Source organism: Nomascus leucogenys, chromosome 13, assembly GCF_006542625.1.
Source record: "Nomascus leucogenys isolate Asia chromosome 13, Asia_NLE_v1, whole genome shotgun sequence".
Lineage (NCBI taxonomy): Eukaryota > Metazoa > Chordata > Mammalia > Primates > Hylobatidae > Nomascus > Nomascus leucogenys.
The window spans coordinates 82,281,785-82,309,551 of NC_044393.1; the positions used below are offsets into that span (position 1 = coordinate 82,281,785).

The 27,767-nt window shown below is 36.0% G+C and overlaps 1 protein-coding gene across 2 annotated transcripts in view; it reads left to right on the forward strand.

The window, feature by feature from the left end:
- EXOC4 (exocyst complex component 4) overlaps positions 1-27,767 on the forward strand; it is an 821,125-nt gene that overhangs the window by 87,153 nt on the left and 706,205 nt on the right. For both annotated transcript variants that reach the window (XM_003261356.1, XM_030825691.1), the window contains one exon: positions 16,525-16,768. In XM_003261356.1, coding sequence (XP_003261404.1) covers positions 16,525-16,768 — 244 coding nt within the window. The remainder of the gene's footprint in view (positions 1-16,524; positions 16,769-27,767) is intronic.

Genomic DNA, 27,767 nt, shown 5'->3' on the forward strand with positions numbered 1-27,767 from the left:
TCCTTGTAGAGGTCTTTCACCTCCTTGGTTAGGTATATTTCTAAGCATTCTATTTTATTTTTGCAGTTATTGTAAAAGAGGTTGAGTTCTTGATTTGATTGTCAGCTTGGTCATTGTTGGCATATAGCAGTGCTACTGATTTGTGTACATTGATTTTGTACTCTGAAACTTTACTGAATTTATTTATCAGATCTAGGAGCTTTTTGGATGAATCTTTGGGGTTTTCTAGGTATGTGGTCATCATATCATCGGTGAACAGGGACAGTTTGACTTCTCTTTACTAATTTGGATGCCCTTTATTTCTTTTTCTTATCTAATTGCTCTGGCTAGGACTTCCAGGAGTATGTTGAACAGAAGAGGTGAAACTGGATATCCTTGTCTTGTTCCAGTTCTCAGGGGGAATGCTTTCAACTTTTTCCCATTCAGAATTATGTTGGCTGTGGGTTTGTCATAGATGGCTTTTATTACGTTAAGGTATTTCCTTTCTATGCTGATTTTGCAGAGAGTTTTAATCATAAAGTGATGCTGGATTTTGTCAAATGCTTTTTCTGCATCTGTTGAGATGATCCTGTGATTTTTGTTTTTAATTCTGTTCATGTGGTGTATCACATTTATTGTCTTTTGGATGTTAAACTATCCCAGCATCCCTTCTGTGAAGCCCACTTGATCACGGTGGATTATCTTTTTGATATGCTGTTGGAATTCAGTTAGCTAGTATTTTTTTTTTTTTTTTGAGGATTTTTGTATCTATGTTCATTGGGGATATTGGTGTGTACTTTTCTTTTTCTGTTATGCCCTTTCCTGGTTTTGGTAATAGGGTGATACTGGCTTCATAGAATGATTTAGGGAGGATTCTCTCTTTTTCTATTTTATGGACTAGTGTCAATACCAATTCTTCTTTGAATGTCTGATAGAATTCAGCTGTGAATCTGTCTAGTCCTGGACTTTTTTTTGTTGGCAATTTTTTAATTACCATTTCATCTCGCTACTTGTTATTGGTTTGTTTTGAGTTTTCATTTCTTTCTGGTTTAATCTAGGAGGGTTGTATATTTCCAGGAACTTATCCATCTCCTGTAGGTTTTCTAGTTAATGCTCATAAAGGTGTTCATAGCCTTGAATGATCTTTTGTATTTCTTTGGTATTGGTTGTTATCTCCCATTTCGTTTCTAATTCAGTTTATTTGGATCTTCTTCTTTTCTTGATTAATCTTGCTAATGTTCTATCAATTTTATTTATCTTTTCAAAGAACCAGCTTTTTGTTTTTTTATTAATTTTATTTATTTTTGTTGTTGTTGTTTGTTTCAGTTTCGTTTAGTTCTGCGCTGATCTTCGTTCTTTTCTGCGGCTGGGATTGGGTTTGGTTGTTCTTGATTCACTGATTCCTTAAGGTGTGACCTCAGATTGTCTATTTGCGCTCTTTCAGACTTTTTGATGTTGGTGTTCAATGCTATCAATGTTGCTCTTAGCACCACTTTTGCTATATCCCAGAAGTTTTGATAGGTTGTGTCATTGTTACTGTTCAGTTCAAAGAATTTTCAGATTTCTATTTTGATTTCCTTGTTGACACAAAGACCGTTCAGGAGCAGGTTATTTAATTTCCATGTATTTGTAGTGTTTTGAGGGTTCCTTTTGGAGTTGATTTCCAATTTTATTCCACTGTGGTCTGAGAGAGTACTTGATATAATTTCGATTTTCTTAAACTTGTTGAGACTTGTTTTGTGGCCTATCATAAGGTCTGTCTTGGAGAATTTTCCATGTACTGGTGAATAGAATGTATATTCTGCAGTTGTTGGATAGAATGAGAACATAAATATCTGTTATGTCCATTTGTTCTATGGTATGGTTAAGTCCATTGTTTCTTTGCTGACTTTCTGTCTTGATGACCTGTCTAGTGCTGTCAGTGGAGTATTGAAGTCCACCACTATTATCATGTTGCTGTCTATCTCATTTCTTAAGTCTAGAAGTAAATATTTTATAAATTTGGGAGCTCCAGTGTTAGGTACATATAATTTAGGATTGTGGTATTTTCCTGTTGGATTAGTCCTTTTATCATTATCTAATGTCCCTCTTTGTCTGTTTTAGCTGCTGTTGCTTTAAAGTTTGTTTTGTCTGATATAAAAATAGCTATTCTTGCTCACATTTCCTGTCCATATACATGGAATATTTTTTTCTACCTCTTTACCTTAGGTTTATGTGAGTTCTTATGTGTCAGGTGAGTCTCTTGAAGATGGCAGACACTTGGTTGATGAGTTCTTACCCATTCTGCCATTCTGTATCTTTTACATGGAGCATTTAGACCATTTACATTCAACATTATTATTGAGATATGAGGTACTATTCTATTCATCATGCTATTTGTTGCCTGAATACTTTGGTTTTTTTTTTCATTGTGTTATTGTTTTATAGGCCCTGTGAAATTTATGATTGAAGGAGGTTTTGTTTTGTTGTATTTTCAGTATTTGTTTCAAGATTTAGAGCTCCTTTTAGCAGTTCTTGTGGTGGCTTAGTAGTGGTGAATTCTCTTAGCATTTGTTTGTCTGAAAAAGACTGTATCTTTCCTTCATTTATGAAGCTTAGTTTTGCTGGATATGAAATTCTTGGCTGATAATTGTTTTGTTTAAGGAGGCTAGATATAGTACCTCAATCCCTCCCAGCTTGTAGGTTTCTACTGAGAAATCTCCTGTTAATCTGATAGGTTACCTGATGCTTTTGCCTCACAGCTATTAAGATTCTTTCCTTCGTCTTGACTTTAGATAACCTAATGACTGTGTGCCTAAGTGGTGATCTCTTTGCTATGAATTTACTGTATGTTCTTTGAGCTTCTTATATTCGGATGTCTAGATCTCTAGCAAGGCCAGGGAAGTTTTCCTTGATTATTCCCTCAAGTAAGTTTTCCAGACTTCTAGATTTCTCTTCTTCCTCAGGAGCACCAATTAATTTTAGGTTTGGTTGTTTAACATAATTTCAAATTTCTTGGAAGCTTTGTTCATTTTTTTTGATTCTTTGTCTTTGTCAGATTGGGTTAATCTGAAAGCCTTGTCTTTGATCTCTGAAGTTCTTTCTTCTACTTGTTTATTTCTATTGTTGAAACTTTTCAGTGTATTTTGCATATCTCTGAGTGTGTCTTTTATTTCCAGAGGTTGTGATTGCTTTTTATTTATGATATCTATTTCTCTCAAGATTTTTCCATCCATAGCTTGTATTAACTTTTTAATTTGTTTTTCACCTTTTGCTGGTGCCTCCTTGAGTAGCTTAATAATTGACCTGAATTCTTTTTCTGTCAATTCAATGATTTATGCTTGGTTTGGATCCATCACTAGTGAGCTACTGTGATCTTTTGGGGTGTTACAGAACCTTGTTTTGTCATATTACCAGAATTGTTTTTCCGGTTTCTTCTCATTTGGATAGACTATGTCAGAGAAAGGATCTGGGACTCAAGGGCTGCTGTTTAGATTTTTTTTGTCCCACAGCATGATCCCTTGATGTGGTGCTCTCCCCATTCACCTATGGTTGGGGCTTCCTGAGAGCTGGACTGCTGTGATTGTTATTGCTCTTCTGGGTCTAGCCACCCAGCAGAGCCACCAGGCTATGGGCTGGTACTTGGGGGTGTCTGCAGAGTCCTGTGATGTGATTTGTCTTTAGGTCTCTCAGCTGGTCTCTCAGCCAGCACTTGCTCCAGTTACCACCATCACACCTGGCTAATTTTTGTATTTTTTGTAGAAATGGGGTCTCCCTATGTTGTCTAAGCTGAATTCGACCTCCTGGGCTCAAGCGATCCTCCCGTCTTGGCCTCCCAGTGTGATGGGATTACAGACATCAGCCACACACTTGACTTTATCTTGTCTTTTCCTTCCATTTTTTTTTCTTTCTTCTGAGTTTCATCACTTTCTTCTCACTTGTTCATGTTTTTTGTCCATGTCTTTTCTTAGTTTTGGAATTTCTGGCTCAAGGTGGCTTTTCACATCCCTCATCCTGCCTATTTCTTTATCTGTATTTTATTCTCTATTTTGGTGTCTTGTATTTCCTCAGTGCTTCCTATGAACTATTCATTTGAGCCCCTCTCTTGGGCATTTAATAATTTATTATTTATCTTTGAGATTTTTTTTTTTTCGGTTACCAAGGCTGGAGAGCAGTGGTGCAATCATACCTGTCTGCAGCCTTGAACCCTAGGCTCAAGGGGTTCCTGCTGCCTCAGCCTCCCAAATAGCACTACAAATGTGAGCAACCACATTTGGCCAACTTTTTTATTTTTGTTTTTTTGTAGAGATGGGGTCTCACTATGTTGCCCAGAATGGTCTCAAACTCCTGGCTTCAAGAAATTCTCCTATTTTGGCCTCCCAATATACTGGGATTACAGGCATGAGCTGGAGCACCCGGCCTAATTTTGTCATTTTCTTCCATTTCTTTTCTGAGGGTCATCATTTTCTCTTCACACTTTCCTGTTTTTTGTCCATATCTTTTCTTAGTTTTTGAATTTCTGGCTCAAGATAGCTTTTCCTGTCCGAAATTCTTGTTTGAGTATATTGGTTCCATCTGGAATGTTGCCTTCTAGTTTTCTTGTGCTTCATGGTGGTTTTGTTGAAGGGAATTTACCTCTGTTGCTGTGTGTTGGATATTCTGTCTTTTTAAAATGATACTTCAGTATGAGTCTGTTCATCATTTTTTTCTGTTCATTTTTATGATATTGGGGTGTTTTATAGGATTTTTAGCTCATTGGCTCCCTCTTCTGTCACTATAGCAAAGTCCAGATCTTTGTTTTGGTAGCATCGGAAGGTTTTGTGGTCTCTGAATTTTAGCTCTCTTGTCATCGGGTAGGATTCCAAATTTTTCTTTTTTTCCTGTTTCTCTTTTAGCCATCCAATAGCCAAAGGGCATTTCTCTCTACTTTTTTTTCTTATTTATTTCCCAGAAGCTACGTGTTTCAAAAACTGGTCCTTAAGATTGTGTCTGCTTTTACATCCCATCCCTGTAGTCAGCTCTCTGATCTGTCTGGATACCTTTTTAGTATTTTGAAACTTAGGGTTGACTTTGTCTTTCCTCTGATGGTTTTAGATCAACCTTAAGTTCGTCACTAATTCCCTTCTCTCTTTGTTATAGTTTTTCACGTTCTACGTTTGTTTGCAGTAAAGCCTTCTGGCAGATCAGGGGCAGAGGAGGAGCATGAGAGATCACTTGCTGGCATTAGGTGTTTTTTTCTTATTTTTATTTACAGTTGTTTTGGATTTTGGTCAGTTCTGTTTTCAAGTGATCCCGAGGACATGGTTTTTGTGTAGTTTTGCTGCTTCTTTTGAAGAATATTGAAAGATGGAGACATAAGCAACCACCATTGTCAGCCTGGGAGTTTCCAAAGCTGAATGTTTTAAAAGTGCATTTTTAACTATTTTTCTTCATTTTGAGTTTTGATGTTATATTTTGTCACATTATCTCATTAAATTTGCACACCTCTGAGCTACACATATTATCTCCATTTCACGAATGAAGAAATCGAGGTCCAGCAAGATTAAATGACTCAAGGGAGATCACACAACCAGAAACTGATAGAGATTCTAAACAACTCTAAAATTGTATGATGCCAAGCTCTTGTTCTTTCCACTACATCTTGCCATCTCCCTGAGTAACTGAACTTAGCCCATGCATTAACGAAATACTGCAACCTAAAACATTTTAGTGATTATAAACTGTCAGTTTATTCATCTGTTCCTTGTCCCTCCTGTTATTTTGTAGTCCTGTTATATTTTTAGTAGCCTCTTCTCCACTGGCTGCTACTCCTTGACCTTCTAAGGTACATTTTCTTTCCTGTAAATGAGATCATGTACATTAAGAGATCATGTGCTGTCTCTTGAAAAAAATGATTCAACAGATGTCAATTTTGTTTATTTATTTATTTTCCTCATAGAGGTTTCTACTCTATCTCCCCTTAAAGCAGACCTACCATCATTTCACTCTTGACCCACTTTCACTTACGGGAGGACCCGTGCACACTCACCTGGCTTTCAAAACTCACTGCCCTCCCTGTGCAAACTCCTCACTTCATGGAAATGATAGCCCCAAGTAGCAGTTGGCAACAGCTTTTGGCTGCCCCCTTTCTGGAGTGGGTGTTACATTGTCTAGTTTTCTTTAAAGTAATTTAATCTGCACCTTAGGGGTGCTTAGTTAACATTTTTGAAGTACCTTAATCATGAATCTACACTCCAGGGGTAGTTAGTTAACATTTGAAAGACCCTAATCAAAATTCTATACTCCAGAGGCAACCAGTGCCTCAGATATTGCTCTCAACCTGCACCAGTGGGTGCATTAATTAGAATAAAAGATGTAAGAAGTAATTTTTCACTGGTGAAGGGAATGCTATTTAAAATATGTAGTTGGCCAGTTTCCTACACAGAGATAAGACATGAGTGGAGGCTAAGGATACAGATTTGGCAAGGGCAACAGCCTTCCAACCCAGGTAGGCCCTTGATTTTGTCCTGTGCTTGCTGCTTTTGATGGAGGATTTGGTTTGGTTGGCTTACCTGGCTTGTGGAGCACATTAAGTCTCTATTACCCTGCATGGGCCAAATCCAGCCTACTTCTGTCTGCTTCTCCACCCAGCGCTCATTGGAACTGTACTCCGGCTCCTCTCCATGTTTGCATTTCTTGTCCACAGAGATACTCTCAATCTTGAGTCAGATGATTTCTTTTTAATTTCTTAATTTATATTTTTACATTTAATTATATTTTGAGCATATTGGATATGTTAAGAGTGTGCATTTATAGTGCCATTTTGATCAGAAGCACTCACATTATTTTTAAATGGTAACTTTCTTACTATTTTCTACTTGAGAATGTTGTCAGTATTCTGAGGCCAGGTTCCCATCTGTGGGGCTTCTAGATAAGTAACTTGTTTGATATTCTAGTGGTTTAATTAGGCTGGGTGATGTTTTTGAACATTGCTTTTTATATTTAATTCTATTCAATAGTGACAGTTCTCACGTGATAGAGGGATAATATTCTTGAATACATGTGATTTAAGTTATGTAGATTGAAGTCATTTCGTGATTTTTATGTAATTTGTGTATCATGCATAGTATAAGGAATGACATCTACCAAGGGTTTCTATAGTAAACATTACTATTGCCCTATATCTTAGTTAACATGTACAAATATAAATGAAATAATGCAGTATGAAGTAAAACGTTGAAGTATATCACCAGGGCCCTTATCTCCTGGGGTTTGGTGACGTATATGTATGGTATGGCATATGTTACTGATCTTGTCCCATCAAATATACTGAGCATAGGAAGCAGTCATGATGTACTGGTGGTCTAGATTGCTTCCTGTACTCACTAGGACATGAAGTAATTTTTTAAATAAAATATTTAACTGTATACTCTATTTAGCTTTTTTATATGTTATTTTTTAAGTGAGCCATCTATAATATAGGTATTATATGTAAGTAGCTGTAGGCTATGTAACCAAGGATATACAGACATAAACTACACTTTTTTTTTTTTTTTGAGGCAGAGTTTTGCTCTCTTGCCCAGGCTGGAGTGCAGTGGCGCGATCTCGGCTCACTGCAACCTCTGCCTCCTGGGTTCGAGCAATTCTCCTGCCTCAGCCTCCCAAGTATCTGGGACTACAGGCGTGTGCCACCGCACCCAGCTAATTTTTGTATTTTTAGTAGAGACGGGGTTTCACCATGTTGGCCAGGATGGTCTTGATCTCTTGACCTCGTGATCCACCTGCCTCAGCCTCCCAAAGTGCTGGGATTACAGGCGTGAGCCACCACACCTAGCCTGTAAACTATACTTAGTGGAATCATGGAATTGTAGAGAATGAAAGGACCATAGATATTATCTGGTCAATCTTTTCATGAGTTCCAGAGAATTTTAGCTAAGCCCTCCTTTCATGATTCCATTCTTAGCTTCAATCACAGAGATGATTTATAGCCATTTAGACATATATACCAGTATATCCATATCTATACGTATAATGTGTGTGTGTATAGGGGGCTGTGATCACAAGCACTTGGGGCCAATAGAATTTTAGTAGAAATAATTGGTTAAAGGGCAATTAAAATCTTGTAATATTTAGCATTATCTTATCAGTCTGTGAAAGTCTTCGAAACTAGGTTTGAGAAATCTTCACTCGTTAAGACCCTCAGAGCAGAAAAATCAAGGATAAGAGAACTGGGAAAGGAAGTTAAGTATTTCTAATTTTAAAGTGTTCTAGAACCTACACGTTGAGTACATATTGTAGCAATATAGATACTAGGGAATGATTTGGAGTTCAGTGGTCTGGAAATACATGTATTTTGTTATAATTCTGGTGTGAGACTTTACTGATTTCCTGTTAAATTATTTTTGTACAGGGCTTTTTTCATAAAGCACCAATAATTCTACCTGACCTCACAGGGTTTTGTGATATTAGACTAGTCATGGTTGATTATATTATCCTTTTAAATTGCCTTTTAATTTTCAGCTGATGTAAGTGAAATAGATAATATAAATTAATTAATATTGGATCTGTTCAGTGTTTATGCTCTAGGAGATTTCAGGAGACAAACAGAAAGATAAGGTTCTAAACAAGTGCCATTTGGGGCTATGTTATTTTATTATTCATACCTTGCTTATTTGTTGTTTTTTAATGGGCTATCTATCATATTAGTGTGTATGTAAGAAGCTACATGTGACATAATCTCAGGCCTTATTGATTTAAACTGCATTTACCTCATCACTAATCACCCTTGTGGCAGGTAGCTGCAATGTTCAGGGGGCACTTTGTATATGTCACGTTTGTGACTCATACGTGCTCTTTTGTGAAGAGCATTTTGTCTCACCTAAATTCCTATTACTTTTTTGTCCTACCTGAAGCTCTGCTTACAGTTTTGTGTATTTCTACCCCTAATCCCCAAATATGCTGAATTTAGTTGGCTCGTTGGCCGCTAAATACTTTTCTCTCCTTGCTGTGGGGTTGGTTTTGCTGGATGGAGTACTTCTCTTTCCTGAAGTATCTAGCTTCTTCATGTGTAAAACAAAACCAGTAACTGAAATGTCAAATTTGGAAATATCAATGACTTTTTTTGATCTGTCTTCAGAGTTGTGTTGTCATCTTTATAAGCTTAAGACTTCCTGGTTTTATTCCAAGTTTTACTAATATTCAAAAAGTTTATTTGTTAAATCCCATATCATCAAATGCACTCCACATTGCAAGTAAAACCACATGAATCTGGTCATTATACCTCTTTCTCCTCATGGATTTCAGGGATCTAATGAGTCTAGTAAGATTTGCATCATGGATAAATAGAGGACTTATTCTTATAAGAATAAAACTTGTGTAAGTGATATCATGCATGTCATTAAAATGGTTTTGATTCAGATTTAAATGCTTTTTTTTTTATTGTGGTAAAGTCACATACCATAAAACCTACCATTTTAACCATTTTGGAATGTACAGTCCCGCCGTATTAAATACATTGATAGTGTTGTGCAACCGTCACCACCATCTATTTCCATTACTCTTTTCATTCTTGTAAAACTGAAACTCTGTACTCATTAAAGACCAATTCCCCATACCCCTCTTCTCCCAGCTCTTGGCAACCACCATTCTACTTTCTGTTTCTATGAATTTTACTAAGTACTGCATATAAGTAGAATCATACAGTATTTATCTTTTTTTTTGACTGAGTTATTTCATTTAGCATAATGTACTCAAGGTTCATCCATGTCGTAGCATGTGTCAGAATTTCCTTCCTTTTTAAAGCTGAATAATATTCCATTGTATGTATATATCACATTTTGCTTATCCATTCATGTGTTGATGGACACTTGAGTTGCTTCCACATTTTAGTGATTGTGAATAATGCTGCTATGAAAATGAGTGTACTCTTCAAGACCCTGCTTGCAATTCTTTAAGTATATACTCAATTAGAAATGCTGGATATATAGTAATTTCATTTTTAATTTTTTGAGGAACCGCAATATGAGTTTTCATAGTGGCTGTACCATTTTACATTCCCAACAACAGTGCACAAGCATTCCAATTTCTCCACATCCTTGCCAACTCTTGCTATTTCCTGTTTTTTTTTTGGGGGGGGTCATATTAATAGTAGCCATCCCAGCGAGTGTAGGGTGGCATCTCATTTTAGCTTTGATTTGCATTTTCCTAATGATTAGTGCTGTTAGGCATCATTTCAAGTGCATATTGGCTATTTGTATATCTTCTTTGGAAAAATGTCTATTCAAGTCCCCTGCACATATTCAAGTTGACTTTTTTGTTGAATTTAGGAGCTCTCTATGTATTTTGTATATTAATACCTTATCCGATATGTGATTTTGAATTTTTTGTCTTATTTTGTTGGTTGCCTTTTTACTTTGTTCTTAGTGTCTTTTGGTGCACAAAAATTTTAAAATTTTCATGCAGTCCAATTTGATTATTTTTTCTTTTATTGCTTGTGTTTTTGGTATCATATCCAAGAAATCATTACCAAATCCAATGTTATAAAGCATTTGCCCTGTGTTTTCTTCTGAGAGTTTTATTGTTTTAGGACTTATATTTAGGACTTTGATCTATTTTGAGTTAATTTTTGTATATGGTGTTAGATAAGGATCCAACTTCATGTTTTGTATGTAGATACTGTTTCCCTGTACAGCATTTGTTGAAAGGCCGTCCTTTCCCCATTGAATGGTCTTGGCATTCTCGCCAAAAATCATTTGACTGTGTATCTGAGGTTTTTTTCCCTAGGGTCTCTTTTCTATTCCATTGGTCTGTATATTTGTCTTTGTGCCAGCACCACAGTGTTTTGATTACTGTAGCTTCTAAGTAAGTTTGAAATTAGGAAGTAAGTTTTGAAATTAGGAAGTGTGAGTCTTCTAGATTTGTTCTTCTTTTTCAAGATGGTATTGGCTATTTTGGATCCCTTGAGATTCTGTATGAATTTCAGGATGGTCTCTCTCTGCAAAAAATGTCGTTGGGATTTTGATGGGGCAGTTGCATTGACTTTGTAGATTGCTTTAGGTATAATAGTAATGACATCTTAACAGTCTTCCAATCCATGCACATGGGATGCGTTTCCATTCATTTACGTGTTTCCATTAATTATAATTTTTTAATTTAGCAATGTTTTATAGCTTTCATTATATAGCTTATATATACATTATAGCTTTCATTATATAAAGCTTTCATTATATAAGTTTTTCACCTTTTTCGTTAATTCCTGATTATTCTTTTTAATGTAAACCGAATTATTTTTATAATTTCCTTTTGAGATTGTTCACTGTTAGTGTATAGAAATGCAACTGACTTGATCATAGTGTATAGTCCTGTAAGTATGCTGCTGAATTCAGTTTGTTAGTGTTTTGTTGAGGATTTTTACATCAGTGTTCATAAAGGATATTGGTCTGTAGTTTTCTTATACTGCTTTTATCTGGCTTTGGTATCAGGGCAATGCTGGCCTCATAGAATAACTTAGGAAGTTGTCTTCCTTCTGCTACAATTTTTTGGAAAAGTTTGGTTTTCTTTAAATGTTTGGTAGAATTGACCAGTGAAGCCATCAGGTCTAGTGCTTTTCTTTGTTGGAAGATTTTAGACCATTTATTTAATCTCCTTACTAGTTATAGATCTATTTGGATTTTCTGTTTCTTTGTGATTTAGTGTTGATAGGTTTTATGTTTCCAGGAAATTGTACATTTCATCTATGCTATATAACGTGGTTATATGATTATTTACAGTACTCTGTTTAATTTATTTCTCTAGAATCAATGGTAATGTAACTTCCATTTCTGAATTTAGTCATTTGAGTCTTCTCTATTTTTTTCTTAGTTCACCTAGCTAAAGATTTGTTATTTTTGATGATGTTTACAAAGAACCAAGTTTGATTTCATCAGTTTTTGGTATTGTTTTTCTATTCTCTATTTTATCTCCGCTCTAATCTTTGTATTTACTTTTTTCTGCTAGCTTTGGTTTAGTTTGTTCTTTGTTTTCAAATTCCTTAAGCTGTAAAATTAAGCTGCTGTTTTGAGATCTTTTTTGTTTTTTACCGTAAGCATTTATAACTATAAATTTCTCCTTTTTTGCTGTTTTTCCTGCATCCTGTAAATTGTATTTCATATGTTGTGTTTTCATTTTCATTAATCTCTAAGTAATTTTCTAATTTCCTTTGAGGTTTCTTCTTTGATACATTGGTTTTTAAAGCGTGTGTTAATTGACATAAATTTGTGAATTTTCCCTTTTTAACTTTGTTATTGGTTTCTAACTTTATCCCTATTTAGTTAGAGAAGATACTTCGTGTGATACTTTCTACTTAAATCTATTGAGACTTAATTGGAAGCCTAATATATGGTTTGTCCTGGAAAATGTCCCATGTGTACTTGAGAAGAGTGTGTGTGTTGCTGTTTTGGGGTAGAGTGCTCTGTATGTGTCTGTTAGATCTAGTTGGTTGATTGTGTTAAGTCTTCTATTTCCTTATTTCTGTCTGGTTGTTCTATCAATTATTGAGAGTAGGGTATTGAAGTCTTCAACTGTTGTAGAACTGCGTATTTCTGCCTTCAATTCTGTCAGTTTTTGCCTCATATGTTTTGATAGTCTGTCATTAGGTATATAAATGTTTATAATGGTTATATCTTCTTAATGTGTTGTCTTTTATTAATATATAATGTCCTTCTTTGTCTCTTGTAATCTTTTTTTGATTTAAAGTCTATTTTTTCTGCTTTTTTTTGGCTACTGTTTTCATGGAAAATCTTTTTCCAGCCTTTTACTTTCAGTCTATTTGTGCCTTTGAATTGATTTGTGCCTTTGTAGACAGCATATAATTGGATCATTAATTTTTATTCATTCTACCAGTCTCTGTCTTTTGGTTGGACAGTTTAACCCATTTACATTTAAAGTAATTACTGATAAGGAATGACTTATTTCAGACATTTTGCAATTTTTTTCTATATGCATTATTTTTTGCCCCTCATGTTCTACATTGCTGTATTATTTTGTGTTTAGTTGACTTTTTTATAGTGAAATGTTTAAATTCCTTTCTCATTTCCCAATGGTATACATTCTGTAGCATTTTTCTTTGTGCTTACCATAGGAATTACATTTAACATTATAAAGTTATAACTCTCTAACTTGAATTTATACCAGTTTAACTTCAATAAAATACAAAACCTCCACCCCTTTAATGGCTCTGTCCCTACCACTTTTGGTTGTTGATGTCACAGAATTATATCTTTATCCATTATGTGCTCAAAAACATAAACTAATAATTCTTTTAAATGCATTAGCCTCTTAAATGATGTAGAAAACAAAATGTGGATTTACAAACCAAACAGTAATACTAGCTTTTAGACTAATAATTGTGTTTTAAAAATCTTTTAATATTTTAAATTATGTAGAAAACAGTTAGAAATAATTGTAACACTACTAATTTTTATAATTGCCTAGACATTTATCTTTGTTGAGATATTTATTTTTTCATATGCCTTCTAGTTACTGTCTAATGTCCTTTCATTTTAACATGGAGGACTTTCTAAAGCATTTCTTGCATGGCAGTCCTGATGGTACTGAAATCCTGTAGCTTTTGTTTACTTGGCAATGTCTTAATTTTTCCCAATCACTTTTGAAGGACAGTTTCGTGAGATACAGAATTCTTGGTTGACATTTTTTTTATTTGTTTGTTTGTTTTCGCACTTTGAATTAATCCACTGCCTTCTGGCCTCAGAAGTTTCTGATGAGAAATCTGTGGATAATCTTATTGGGGATCCTGTATGTGATGAGTAACTTATCTCACTACTTTCAAGATTCTCTCTTTGTATTTTGAAAGTTTGATTCTAATGTGTTGTGGTGTAGGTCTCTTTGAGTTCCTCTCACCTGGAGTATGTTGAGCTTCCTGGATGTTTATATTCATGTATTTCATCAAATTTGAGATGCTTTCTGCTATTATTTCTTTAAATATTCTCTACTCTTTTCTCTCTTTCTTCTCCTTTCAGAGCTCCCACAATGTCTAAATTGTATCCTGTGGGCTGTCTTCACTTCTCTTCAATCTTTTTTCATTCTGTTCTTCAGGTGATAATTTCCATTGTCCTATCTTGACGTTTGCTGATTTTTTTTTCTTCTCCCTGCTCACATCTGCCTTTGAATCCCTCTAGTGAATTTTTCATTCCAAGTATACTTTTCAGCTCAAGAATTTCTTATTCTTTTTATTTTTTTTAGTTTTTATATTTCTTTATTGATATTGCCAGTTTGTTTGTACATCATTTTCTTGACCTTATATTTTTTATTTGAGCATCTTTAAAACAGTTAAAACTTTAAAAAAAAACTTTTAAAAAGTTTTTTTCTTAATATATCTACCATTAAGTCTTTTTCAGGGACAGTTTCTGTTGATTTATTTTTTTTCCTTTGAATGGGCCATATTTTCCTCTCTATTTCTATGCTTTGTGATTTTTTGTTGTTGTTGAAAACTGGGCATTTGAGTTTAATGATGTGGTGACTCCAGAAATCACATTCTCCCTCTTTTCCAGGGTTTGCTGGGTTTTGATGTTGTTATTGTTTTGTTTTATAAATTATTGTAGCCAGTGTCTATCCTAAGGATCAGCCTGGGTGTTAATTTAAGATCTCCTCAAATTAAGCTTTTCTAAACCTGCACCTTTACATGAGCATGCACAGTCACTTTATAATTTTTTCAATACATGCATTTGTTTTTGAATGTCCTAGTCCTAATGTTTGGCTTTAAAAAGGGGACCAAGAGAAAAATAAAGGCGGTGGGGGAAGGCTGCTGGCTGTTTAAATTCCCTGGAATTGACTTCAGCAAGAGTAGGAGGGGCTTGAAAAATTGGAGGAGGTGCAACAACAATGGTCACCCGCCTCTTTGTACCTCTGTGATTAGAGGAAGCAATCAGCGATCAGAGCATAGATTCTTGATACTTGGCAGGCAGGGTTCTTTTTGCCCACACTGTCTTCCCACCAGGTGTGTACAAGGTACTCCAGGAACAGGTACAGGGATGTCTGCCACAGTGTTGGGTAGCTACTGTGGTAAGAGCTGTAATTGAAATCCACCACAATTTACCATCCAAGCGTTCCCTTGGAAGTTGCAAGCCTTCCATAGACTCCAGAGTTACAAAATAGTTACATCAGACAGATTCTGCCAGTACAGTCACGTAGGTGAGGAGATTCCTGGTGCTTCCTACTCTGCAGTCTTCCCAGAATCCTCCTTAAGAGCATTTTATAAGTTGGAAACCTCCAAAATAGGGACTGAGGAGAATGCCCGACGGTGGATTTCCCATCATCTGAAGTAGAGGTTTTAGGGACTTTATGTAGCAGTTACAAGAACTCATTCCATATACTGGGATGTTTTCTTTCTTCCCTAGTAGATTTCAGTACCATTCCAGTAGTGCTGAATAACTTAGAATGGCTTGTAGTCTAGTTGTGTTTAAATCTACTACGGAAGAATGTATTCATTCTTTCAGGATATTGCAGATTTGTAAACTCTTGCATTTGTTTTGAAGGATGGAGGACAGAGGTGGATGGGGAAAACTTTTGACTATTAGGCTCCATCTTCAGCCCTGTACTCACATTTGCTTTTGTATGTCTTAATCCAGCCATTTTTAAAATGAGGCAGTTACTTTTAAGTCAGAGATTTGTAACCTCCTGTTTTTTTTGGCAGTTGCGAAACCCGGAATTGCTATGTGAAGTTTTGCATATGTATATTCATACTTTGGAGAGCAAGGCCTATGGCTTTCAGTAGATAACAGAGATTGTCTATCAGCAGTTCTCTCCTCTCTCAACTTGCCACAGGGGTTAAAAACTAAAGTTTTAGTTATTTCTTCCATTTCAGTGCCAAATTGTTTGAATGAATGCTGTATTCTAAAGATCTACAGAGGCTTTTGATGTATAACATTACTTCTCAGAAGCCTTTCATGGATTATTAGCAAGATCTGTCTCCTATAGATAATGATGTTGTAGCAGACATATGTTTAAAGAAAAATAGGTTGTTCTTTTGTATTTATGAAATACCTCTTCATTACTCTATTTCCTCAAAGTCTTGTCTCGCTTGTATGTATTGTTTTCCCTTAATCTTTTTAAAACATTTATTATAATTTTAATTTATTTACCACTCTTCCCCCATGTGTATTTATGATGTCTTTTTCTCCAGCGACTTACCACTTTTAACTAACAAATACAAACCTGAGGCTAGGATCCAGCTCTTCAGAATTCTCTTGCAGCACCACATATGGCATTTTATAAACAGCGAGTGCCTAATAAATGTCATGAGCCAGCGGACTCATGGCAGAAGTAGTGGTCTGTGGAAAACTTCCCATGGTGATTTGTTTACTAATTTTTATTGCATCTGCCTCTTATTACTAACTGATGGGTATGATTTGAGGAATATAAATGTTATTTTATGCCTCTTGGATGGTTACTGTGCAAATATAATTTAATTGAAAAATCCTCTTTAATTCTTTAAGAGAGTAATCAAGGCAGTGATTTCATTTATTAGACTGCTCTGTTTTGGGGTTTTTGAGTGGAGTCTGTATCTATTATTGTTATTATTTAATTTTTCAGTGAGGGAGATAAATCTGCAGGACCTCAAGGAAGATTTAGAATTGGATCCAGAGGAAAACAGCACCCTGTTTATGGGTATCCTCATTAAGGGCCTGGCCAAACTGAAGAAGATCCCAGAGACAGTTAAGGCAATCATAGAGCGCTTGGAGCAGGAGCTGAAGCAAATTGTGAAGAGGTCTACAACCCAGGTGGCAGACAGTGGCTATCAGCGGGGGGAGAACCTTACTGTGGAGAACCAACCAAGGTAGGTGGGAGTGTAGTTTGTATTTTTGACAACTCTATTTATTGCACATTTTCTAGGGCAGGGCGTAAGTAACTTACCTTCTGTTGATGTTGTTTTCTTGAACTTAAGATACTATAGCCCATACAGGCCAGGAGCAGTGGCTCACGCCTGTTATCCCAGCACTTTGGGAGGCTGAGGCAGGCAGATCACTTGAGGTCAGGAGTTTGAGACCAGCCTGTACTGCTAGTGAAACCCCGTCTCTACTAAAAATACAGAGATTAGCTGGGCATGGTAGTGCATGCTTGTAATCCCAGCTGTTCTGGAGGCTGAGGCAGGAGAATTGCTTGAACGCAGGAGGCGGAGGTTGCAGTGAGCCAAGATCGCACCATTGCTGTCCAGCCTAGGTGACAGAGCGAGACTCTGTCTTAAAAAAAAAAAAAAAAAAAAGGATACTATAGTCCATACAAACTTAGATTGGTAAAAACAGCTTGACTAGGCATAATTCAGCTGTCTGTTTTTTAATGTTGTTGAAAAATTTAAAGCATATTGTCACTGAATGAAAAATATGGACATATTTATAGCAAAGATTGTTGATATTTAAACATATTTAAAGAATAAATAAATTGAATCAAATAATGTAGCAGCTATTGTACACATACTAAGTACTCAGCAATGTTCAAGGCAATTTATGTATATTATCTCACTTAATTATCACTACAACTGTATGAGCTAGTTATTGGTATCCACATATTGCAGTTAGGAGAACTGGAGCTCAGAGATTGAATAATTAGCAAGCTCTTAGAAAAGGTGGCTTGTCTTGGTGTTGAATACTAGTCCATTTGATTCTAAAATCCATGGTCTTTCCTGTATCTCATGCTTTCTTCTTTAATGTGTAATGATATTTTCCAATAGACAAATCAGTCTCAGGAATTTTTAAAACAATAAGATTTGAATTTCATAGTTCTTATTTCCTATGGAGAGTACTGAAATTGAATTCAGATTCTAACTTTGTGACTATCATATACTAAGAGATCATGTGTGACAAACAAGAAGAAATCATAATCTTGTAGATATGTTGTTAAGGAAATATCTACTGTTTATACCTAGGGCTCAAATTTTTTTAAAGGAAGATAAAATTAAGGAGAAATAACTCATTTAGTATAGAGTTCTCTATAGACTTACTTAAATTTTTTGGAAAAATTAATACTGTATTTCTGTGTTCTTTTGCATATGTAAATAACATTGATTTCAATTATACATTAACATTTCAAAAATTAATTTCCTTGTAAACTTGATTGAAAAGTACTATGTTTGCTGAATGGAACTACCCTTTATCCTTCTCCTGCCACAGAATGTTTCAAAGTAAATATTTGGCCAGGCACAGTGGCTCATGACTATAATCCCAGCACTTTGGGAGGCTAAGGTGGGCAGATTGCTTGAGGTCAGGAGTTTGAGACCAGCCTGGCCAACACAGTGAAACGCCAACTCTACGAAAAATACAAAAATTAGCTGGGCATGGTGGTGCATGCCTGTAGTCCCAGCTACTTGGGAGTCTGAGGCACAAGAATTGCTTGAACCGGGGAGGTGAAGGTTGCAGTGAGCCGAGCACACTACTGCACCCCAGCCTGGTTGACAGAGTGAAACTTCATCTCAGACAAACAAACAAAAAACCCAAAAAACCAAAACCAAGCAAACAAAAACACCAAAAGTAAATATTTGATGGGTTTTGGAGAACAGACCTGACTTTGTATCCCCACTTTGTGATTTGCAAAAAATAATACCTGTCTTACAGAGTTGCTTGCTTTAGTTGAGCTTATATGGTTGTGGTGCTTAGTGGAATAGCACCAGTAAGTACTATAACATGCATGCATACTTGTATAAAATGCATGTGTATATGAATACATGTTTATTATCAGTGCCTTCCTTAAATTCCATGTTCTATGATCACTTACATCATGATCCAGAGAAGCTGGAGAATGGTTCTTTGAACTTTTGCCTTTCTTCTTTCTTTGCCTGGTACCTGGATTCTCACGAAGACCTTTTGACTCCTTACTGATGAATACTCTAAAATTCTGGTTTGCTCTTTGCCCATTGCTGCAAGTTCCTAGATGAATACAGTGTACTTTCCTAGGGAAATAACATTACTATAGTATATATTGGAAATAAAAGGGCATGGATTAATAACTTTTCTGCAGATCTCATTATAGTACCTTTAAAAGCACTGTGTCTTTCATAGGAGTTTCATCTTTTTTTTTCCCCTTGCCTAAACCCCTTCCAGAATTCATGAGTGGAAATTATAGCACTAGAAGTGTAATAGAAATTCAGTACACTTCCTTGGGAAATACTAAATGTTTCTCTATGAGGAATGAGTCAGCAGCAGGATTTTTTTCCCTGTTAAGTGTCTTTTGTCAGAATTTTAGAAAGGTTTTGTAGGCAGGATATATTGGACACTAACAAGTGAATGAGCTGTTTGCCTTGGTTGTATGTGTAAACATAATCCCATTTTATAAAACATACAAATTCAAAATTTGGGACCCAAACTGTTTATTATCAGACAAAATAGTACAGAGAAAGCAAATATTTAGAGTAAACCACTTTGTTAGAAGATCAAAGATGAAATTTTGGGGCTGGGATTCCAAAGGACTGATAATTTTGAGCTAGTCTCTAGTGGTTGTGTGCTGTCAAATGCTTTAAAACTTTTCAGGAATTAATTCTCTTGAATTAAGCACAGTCATTCAAAAATGATCAGCATTGTTGCTTCTAGAAGATTGGAATTTTAGAAGCAATATTGTCAAATTATCACTTGAAGCTTGTGGTGCTTTTGTGCATTGAATTTTACTTAGGAAGGTATTAGTAGCATTTATTTCAGAGAGAAGTAAAATCACAATACTTGGCATTATTTATTATTGTTTACCATTCAAAGAATTTTATGGCTAAAGATATATGAATTTATTTTTTTAAGGAAAGTTGGAACAGAGACCAAAAAATCCATGAATCCTGTTTCCCAACATGCATATTTTCTCCCCCACCCTCCAGTGAAATATCCTGTTCCAAAACATTAGCTATTCTGAGACAAGATACCCATACTGTAATTTTCCCCAAAAGTTTCATCATCTTATTAAATATATTCTGGTTGTGATGCATTGGAGGCTTGTTTTCATTTGTCTTTATGTAAAGAGAATTAATATTGTGTGCTATTTTGCTAGAAATGTAGAAGGAAACAAACTAGTGAATTCTTTCTTGCTTTTAATTCCTACAGAGCCAGGATACTTTCCCAGCCAGTTTTTAAAAAAATCACTTTGGTGACCTACTTATTATTTTATTTTATTTTGTTTTTGATCTCCCAAACTATCTGTTGTCTATTTATAGGAGAAATATTTTGTCTTTTCTGTTCATTCATAATCTATCAGTGTCTTTAAGCCTCCACTTACTATTAAAGGAAAATATTCAACCACAATTATTGCCAACTTGATAAACATTAGAGTAACATGTGCCTTGCTAATTTACCAGAACCACCTGCTACCCATTATTTCTCTAGAAAGACAGGCAGCGTCTTCAACTTCAGATGGTGACTGTGGCCTGAAGCCTCTGCATTTCAGAATCAATTTCTTCAACTCCTGCTGCCTAATTGTTGATTCTTTCCCAAAATCTAATTCATGAGTATTTTTATTTTATTTTTATTTGAAAGAAGCTGGAGGAGTTCTATACTTAACAAATAAGAAAAGCATAAGGAAGAGATGGAAGAAAAACTTCTCAAAGATGTGGTATCTTGTCAAGAATATGGAAGAAAAGAATGTGGGAAAAGAGAATGGTTGGTATGTGTGAGGGAGATGGACCTGTTTAAATGGGAAGGCAAAAATTCATTGCAGGAAGGGATGGTGGAGGTCAGCTTCACTTAGGTAGAGCTGTTGGTCCTAGAGAGTGCAGAAAGCGTTGAGTGAGTTGGAGCCGTTGCTTCAAGGGAGACCTTTCTCTCTTATGGAAGGAAACCATTTTAAAAGGTTCATTGACTTCTGTTATGAAGAGAAAGATTAAATGTCAGATGTGAAAAGCAGAGAACTTTGTGGGTTTTGGGCTTGTTGTGATATTGAAGAAAGCTTCATGGAAAACATGGGAAAGAAATATACTTTAATGCTAAAAGTGGTTGTGTTTGGTTAGTAGGGTTGTAGTCTTTGCTTTTTCATCTCTATTTTGCACCTCAAGTTATAGTGAAAGTAATTCATTATCAAAAAATTAAATTATTACTCAGGTTATTTTAATCACAATAAATTATTAGAAATTAAAATGCCTATGGGGGTATGAATGTTCATAAAACTAAATTTTAATATTGAAAAATATAATACCTGTTTTTAAACCAACTTGACATCGTTCATTAATTTTATTATATATGTGTATCTTTATATATTTGGTTATTTATTGGCTGCCTCTACAATGGAAGAGAAGAGAGCACTAGTTTGTCTTGTTCAGCACTGGTGTATCTCCAGAATCTAGCACAGTGCCCACCTGACCCATAATAAATATTTGTTGATTGCAAGAATAAATTCCATTCCACATTTATGAAATATCTGCCACGGACCAGACATTGGGCTAAAATGCCCAACAAATTATATGTGGTCTCTGTCCTTATGGAGTTTAAAGGGGGAAGGAAGGCATTACTCAAAGAACGCTAAGACGTGAGAATGAAAGCAGCCAGATTCTTGATATGCCGTTTTCACTGTTTTTGCTTACCTCTGTGTTGATTCCTTTTTTTTTTTTGGAGATGGAGTCTTGCTCTGTCGCCCAGGCTGGAGTGCAGTGGCGTGATCTCGGCTCACTGCAAGCTCCGCCTCCTGGGTTCACGCCATTTTCCTGCCTCAGCTTCCCGAGTAGCTGGGACTACAGGCGCCTGCCACCACGCCCAGCTAATTTTTTGTATTTTTTGTAGAGACGGGGTTTCACTGTGTTAGCCAGAATGGTCTCCATCTCCTGACCTCGTGATCCGCCCGCCTCGGCCTCCCAAGTGTTGATTAAATTTTAACTATTGCCAAGTGTGCTTTTCTTAGAGATGATACCAATTTTTCATGTCATGGATAATGTTTGAGAGTTCCTATATCCCCTTGCCAACAGATTGTATTATCAAATACTTTTATCTTTGCCAATCTGAGAGGTGAAAAATGGTATTTTTGGATTTGCATTTTTATTGTAAGGCTACACTTCTTTTCATTTGTATAAAAGTAACTTGTCATGATATCTGGGTTATATATGGATGTATTACTTCAAAATAAAATGGGTTGTAAGTGAGTGAAGATATAGATACAATAAGCCATGAAATAATACTGAAGCAGGGTGATAGGTACAAGGTGGTTCATTATCCTATTATCTTCACTTTTTTAATGTTTGAAATTTTCAACAGTACAATATTTAAATAGTGTTGATTTCCTTTTCAATGAATTGTTTTTCTAATATGTTTGCCTCTTACTGATTTGTAGGAACTCTTTACATATCTAGGAAATTTGTTCTTTGGGATTCATTTTGTAATTTTCTGCCAGTTTCTTTCTCTTTTGACTTTCATGATGTTTCTGGGCATGTAGACATTTGTTTTAATTTTTTATGAGGCTATATTTATCAGGTTTTATAGCTTCTGGGTTTTGTGTCATACTTAGAGCTTCCCTACTCTTGGATTATAAATAAAATTTTCAACACTTTTCTAGTACTTATATAGTCTCATTCTTAATACTTGTATCTTTGATACATCTGGAATCTGAAGGAGTGGCCAAACGACTTTTGAGCACACGTGACACATACTATACTGTATTGTAAGGGATTGTACATCCTTTTCTGTCACCCATGTATCTGTCATGTAATTGATTGTCCATGTTAGCTGCGTAATTGCTGAATAATTCTAACACTGAATCGTTTATAATATACTGATGGTTCTTCTCAAGGTTGATATTTGCCTCATTTTCTAAAACTCTTTTTTTCCTCCTGGTTTCAGTCTGTGTAGACTATAGATTTTCAGAAATACATTGAATTATTGCTCTAAAATTGGAAAAATGTACTTTTGAAATATTTGTTATAATTTGGAGGCCAGAATTCAGAATGAGGGCCTACTGATGTAATAGAACATTCTTATAAAACGGTTTTATCTGTGAGGAAGGCTAAAGGCCTAGGCCTCAAGGATAGTTTTATAGTATGAATACAATGTTTATGGAAGGAGAAATAAATGAAATATTGCTTGTGACTTTTTTTTAGAGCTGTGGCTAGATTCAGGCATGAGTTTCTATTTCACATAAATAGCATTTCGTGTTATCTCTTCTTTCTATATTAGTTACCCTTCTTCTAAGTATCCGAAATGCAGGACATGGTGGAATTGGTCATTTTATTTTACAGAAAAGTCATTTAAGAGCAGCTTTGAAGCAAGGTCAGGCATTTGTCCTTGTGGCTTCTTATAGCCATTCCCAAGCACTGCATGTAGCACCTGGTCATGCTTGGAATCAGGAAGGGCCTCCGTGTAATTTAGATGAGTAGTTAATTCGAATCAAAGCAAGCGGGAAGCAAGTAAATTTAACTTCAGTGATTATGATTCCATTTGATTAAATCTCTACTTTTGATTACACATATCGTGAGAACATGCCTTAAATATACTCAACTATTAAATATTGAAGGGGATGAATAGGATGAACCAGGGACATATAGAAGAAATTCCACTATTCTTCAACTAGGATATGTCCCCTGCAGCTTAACTGAAATATTTTTAGAACAAATGAATTAATTTTTTTACATATGGGACTTGTTACTCCAATTGTTAACTAAAATATATAACTCATTACCATGAAAGGTCCCAAGTCTATATACTTTCTAATAAGACTTAAATAAATTAATGGATAATAGCTCCATCACATATACAGTGACTGAGAAATGTCGATAATGTTCATAGTTCTTTTGTAAAAATGAGTTTGGACAGCTATCATTCTGGTTGTGTATTGTCCTTTGGTTATAGTCATTAGAAAAAGGCTTCTTGGCTGAATAGGCCAGAGATGTTACTCAATATTACATTTCTTAAACCTTTGTGTTTTATGTGGCAAAGTTAAAAAAACAAAACAACCTACTCTCGATTTCTCTTGTTTTAGATATTATAGCAGGTTCAAATTAAAGATCTGACCAGTCAAAGGAATAGAGACAATCTGTTTCATGGACTGTCAGAACTTTATTTAGATGTCAGCCATCATGCTGTATCAAGGCCACTTCTCTATTTGCTAGAGTGGGAGCTGCCTTAGGTTTTGTCATTTTTGTGCACTTGCTATTGTTATAATAGGGAAGGCACTCCGAGCCCAAAATAATACTGGATCTTTTCATTGCAAAAATGAACTAACAAACCTATGTCAAAAGAAATTCTTCCATTGATGATGTGTAGGGGTGGTGTCGTATATGATTAAAGCACCTTCATGTGTCTCTCAGGCTGTATTTCAAATTGTCCGGGTCTTCTAGATCCTGCCCCATCCTCTTGCTATAGTCTCTAATCAGATTGGACTGTGAGTTTATAAGGGGAGGGAACTTTGTGTTTGCAGCCTGATTTAGGGCTGGGCACATACTAAATGCCTACAAGTTTATTTTTATGGAGATGTGGTCTCACTCTTTCGCGGAGGCTGGCAATCATCATGGCTCATTGTAGCCTTGACCCGCCCTGGGCTCAAGAGATCCTCCTGCTTTAGCCTACTGAGTAGTTGGGACTACAGGTGTATGACATGATGCCTAGCTATTTAAAGTTGTTTTTTTTTTTTTTTTTTTTTTTTTTTTTTTATAAGAGATAGTGTCTCACAGTGATTGCCCAGGCTGGCCTTGAACTCCTGTTCTCAAGAGTCTTTCCACTTTAGCCTCCCAAAATACTGGGATTACAGGTGTAAGCCACCATGCGTGGCCAGTTTTAATGAATGAATGAATAAGAAAAATATGCAAATAAGGTCATTTAGTGGAAGTTATTATTTTTAGCACTACTCACAGTGGGTCTATGGACCCACATCACCAGTGTCACTAGAGAGTTGGAAATGCAAATTTCCCCAAGAAGCAGTGGTCATTAAATTGGAATGTTTGGATGCAGGGCACACAGGACTCTGCCTTAGTTGATTCTTATGCACACTGAAGTTTGAGAACACTCTTTAGATAACATCACAAACATCATAGAATTTTGCAGTTTTGTAGTATTCACGCTTTGCAAAGCCATCTGCCATCTGGTATCTCACCTGAGTGAGCCTCACCACTTGCCTCCTCACAGGCAGGGGCATTATTATTAATCCCAGATTTACCCAGAGAAATGTGAAAGCTGAAAAAATTTGACAGTTCACAAAGCTTGTTCGTGGTGCAATTAAGATTAGAAGTAGTCTTTTTCCACCATGTAAGTTTGCTTTCTGGCTTATGTAAAGATGATGTGTCCAACCGATGTCATGGGCCTGATTTTGTTTGTCCTCAGAAGGACGATATCTATACTAAATATCCATTTTCCTGCCCATACCTCACATTGTGGTCAGTGACAGGCCTCAGAGATAGCTGGACATGTTGAGAAGCATGAAAAGCAGCCACAGAGTGCCTGGATTTTAATTAGGTCACTTGAGAATCAAATTTTATTGTTTAAACAATTCCTCTAGGGGCATTCTTGTACTAAGAACAATATAGTACTAAGAACAACAAAGCACTTGTACTAAGAACAACAAAGCACTAAGAATATGCACCTAAAATCTTAGCTTTTATTATCCCTGGGAAGTGGATTTATCGATCATTTTTCTAATATTCCACTATGATGAAATGTTATTTTTGGAATGGGGGAAAGGATTTCAAAAGAATGATACTGATACTTTAATTCAAAGAAAGAGGGCCTGGGTTTATTTTCTAATTTTAGCCACTAATTTGGCATACATCAGGATTAGACTTTTGAGGTCATCTCTCCAGAACTCAGAAACCTGACTTGACAAGGAGGGAGTAACACAGGAAGGAAGTGACTAGCGCCAGGCCCCACTTCAGTATTCTTGTTATTTTTACTGTGTTTCATTCTATATTACTACTAATTTTTTCTTGCTCTTTTCATAGAGCAGATGGAGAATTAGTCAGCACTCTTTAAATAGTAACCCCTTTTTACATGAAGACTTATTAATAAGTGGTAAAACGTATTTCTATCCCTTAGAAGTAGGTATTAGATAACCTTGAAGATTAAATGGGCTCCATGTCCTATTTGAAATGAAAAATAGTAGCTCAGCCAGGCTTATTAAGGAAGTGCGTATGAGAAATATGGGCAGGTAAAACAAAGACCATTTTAATCTAATTGATTATATGTTTCTTTTTATAAAATTATAAAGTTTTTATATAAAATCTACACTCTGAGTTCACTACTTTCTTACCTTTTAGAGCATAATCGTAGGGAAATAGACATTCTGTGGTTATTGCCTTTGTCTGTCAGTGGGGAAAAGCATAACCCTGATATTAAAGTCTCAGCAGATAAGTAATAGAACAGAACTAATTCTTCTACCTTGTGTGTGTCTTTGCTTCGTGACCAAGTAAGGCAGCTTTTTGGCTGCAAACATGAGTTTTCCAGCCAAATGACTAATTCAAGGTTCCCTGGATGTTAAATTTAGATTCAGATAGTCTTATCTCACCTTAAATATTGAACATTTTTCACAGCTTGATGATGTAGCTTTATACTGTTGATGCTTCTTGCCTTCTGCAACTGTGACTGTTCCTTAACATGTGCCTCTTCTTAGCCTTCTGCCTTTTTTCATGGTAGCACTTGAAGATGAGATACCTAGGGATCGCTTGGGGCTGGAAGTTAGTAGATGATCTGGGAGAATAAGTAACATTTTACTTCTCTAGGAAGTCTGGTTTTAAAACCTGCTGGGTAATTGGAAGTGTGTTTAAAGAATAAACACTTTCTTCATCCTGTTACTTTTCTGTTTTTTAAATATAAAATAGATTTTATTGCCATATTATTAAAGTTGGCTCTTACAGTGTGTATCTTTCAGCTCGTAACTCTACTTCATGTTCTCATGTTTAGCTTGGTAAGGTTACCTTTTTGAGAGCATGGTTTTGTGTGAAATATTTTTTATTGTGGGCTTCTAAAATCAGGAGGTTATAATCTATAACACTTACTTTCTTACCACCTCTTATCTGTAATCAGGCCTCTCTCTCTCCCATTCTGCTGGAGCCCACTTTTTCATTCCTTTATCAACAAATACTCATTTATTGCCTATCATATGCTATTTTGCCAATCGGTGTCATGCCAAATACTGGAATACAGTGATAAATCAGAAACTCATACCTGCAGTGAGCTTACAGTAGAGGGGAAGAGGAAAGGACTGGAGGGAAGGAGAGACTAGTTTGAGGACAGTTTTAATAATCCCGGCAAAAGGCAACATGGTCTGCATGAGCAAGGTAACCGTGGCAATGGAGTGAAGGAGGCCCATTTGAGAGAGAAAGAGGTAGCAGTAAAGAGACTTGGTGATGGCTTGGGTATGAGGGAGGAGGAGAGGTAAGGATTTTTTACTGGGGCAAGCATTACCATTTACTGATGTAGAGAACATGAAGAAGTAGGTTTGGGGAAGAATATGATGAGTTCCATTTAAGTCATATTAAGTTAGAGGTCTACAGCTCAGGGGAGTAATCTGGCCAATATGTGTGAGAGTTGGTAGCAGGTAGATAATTGAAGATTAGGGGCAAATGAGCTCAGCTGGAGAGAGTATGAGGGGGTTGAGAAGAGTTTACTGCATTTAAGGAACAGGCTGAGGATGAGGTTCCTGAGAAGGAATAACTGGTGACATGGCAGGAAAGCAGAAGAGTGGAGGGTTGTGGAGCCAGTGGATGACAGCGTTTCAAGAAGGCACGAGTGGGCAGTAGAAACAAGTGCTGTGGCTATTTGATTAAAGGCCAAAGTGGGTTTCTTGGATGGAGCAAAATAATTATTTGGGACTTTTAGCAACAGATGTTTTAGTAGAGTCCCAGGGGTGAAAACCTGTTTGCAGTGAGAAGGAAGAGGCAGTACAGACAGTGCTGTTGGCTC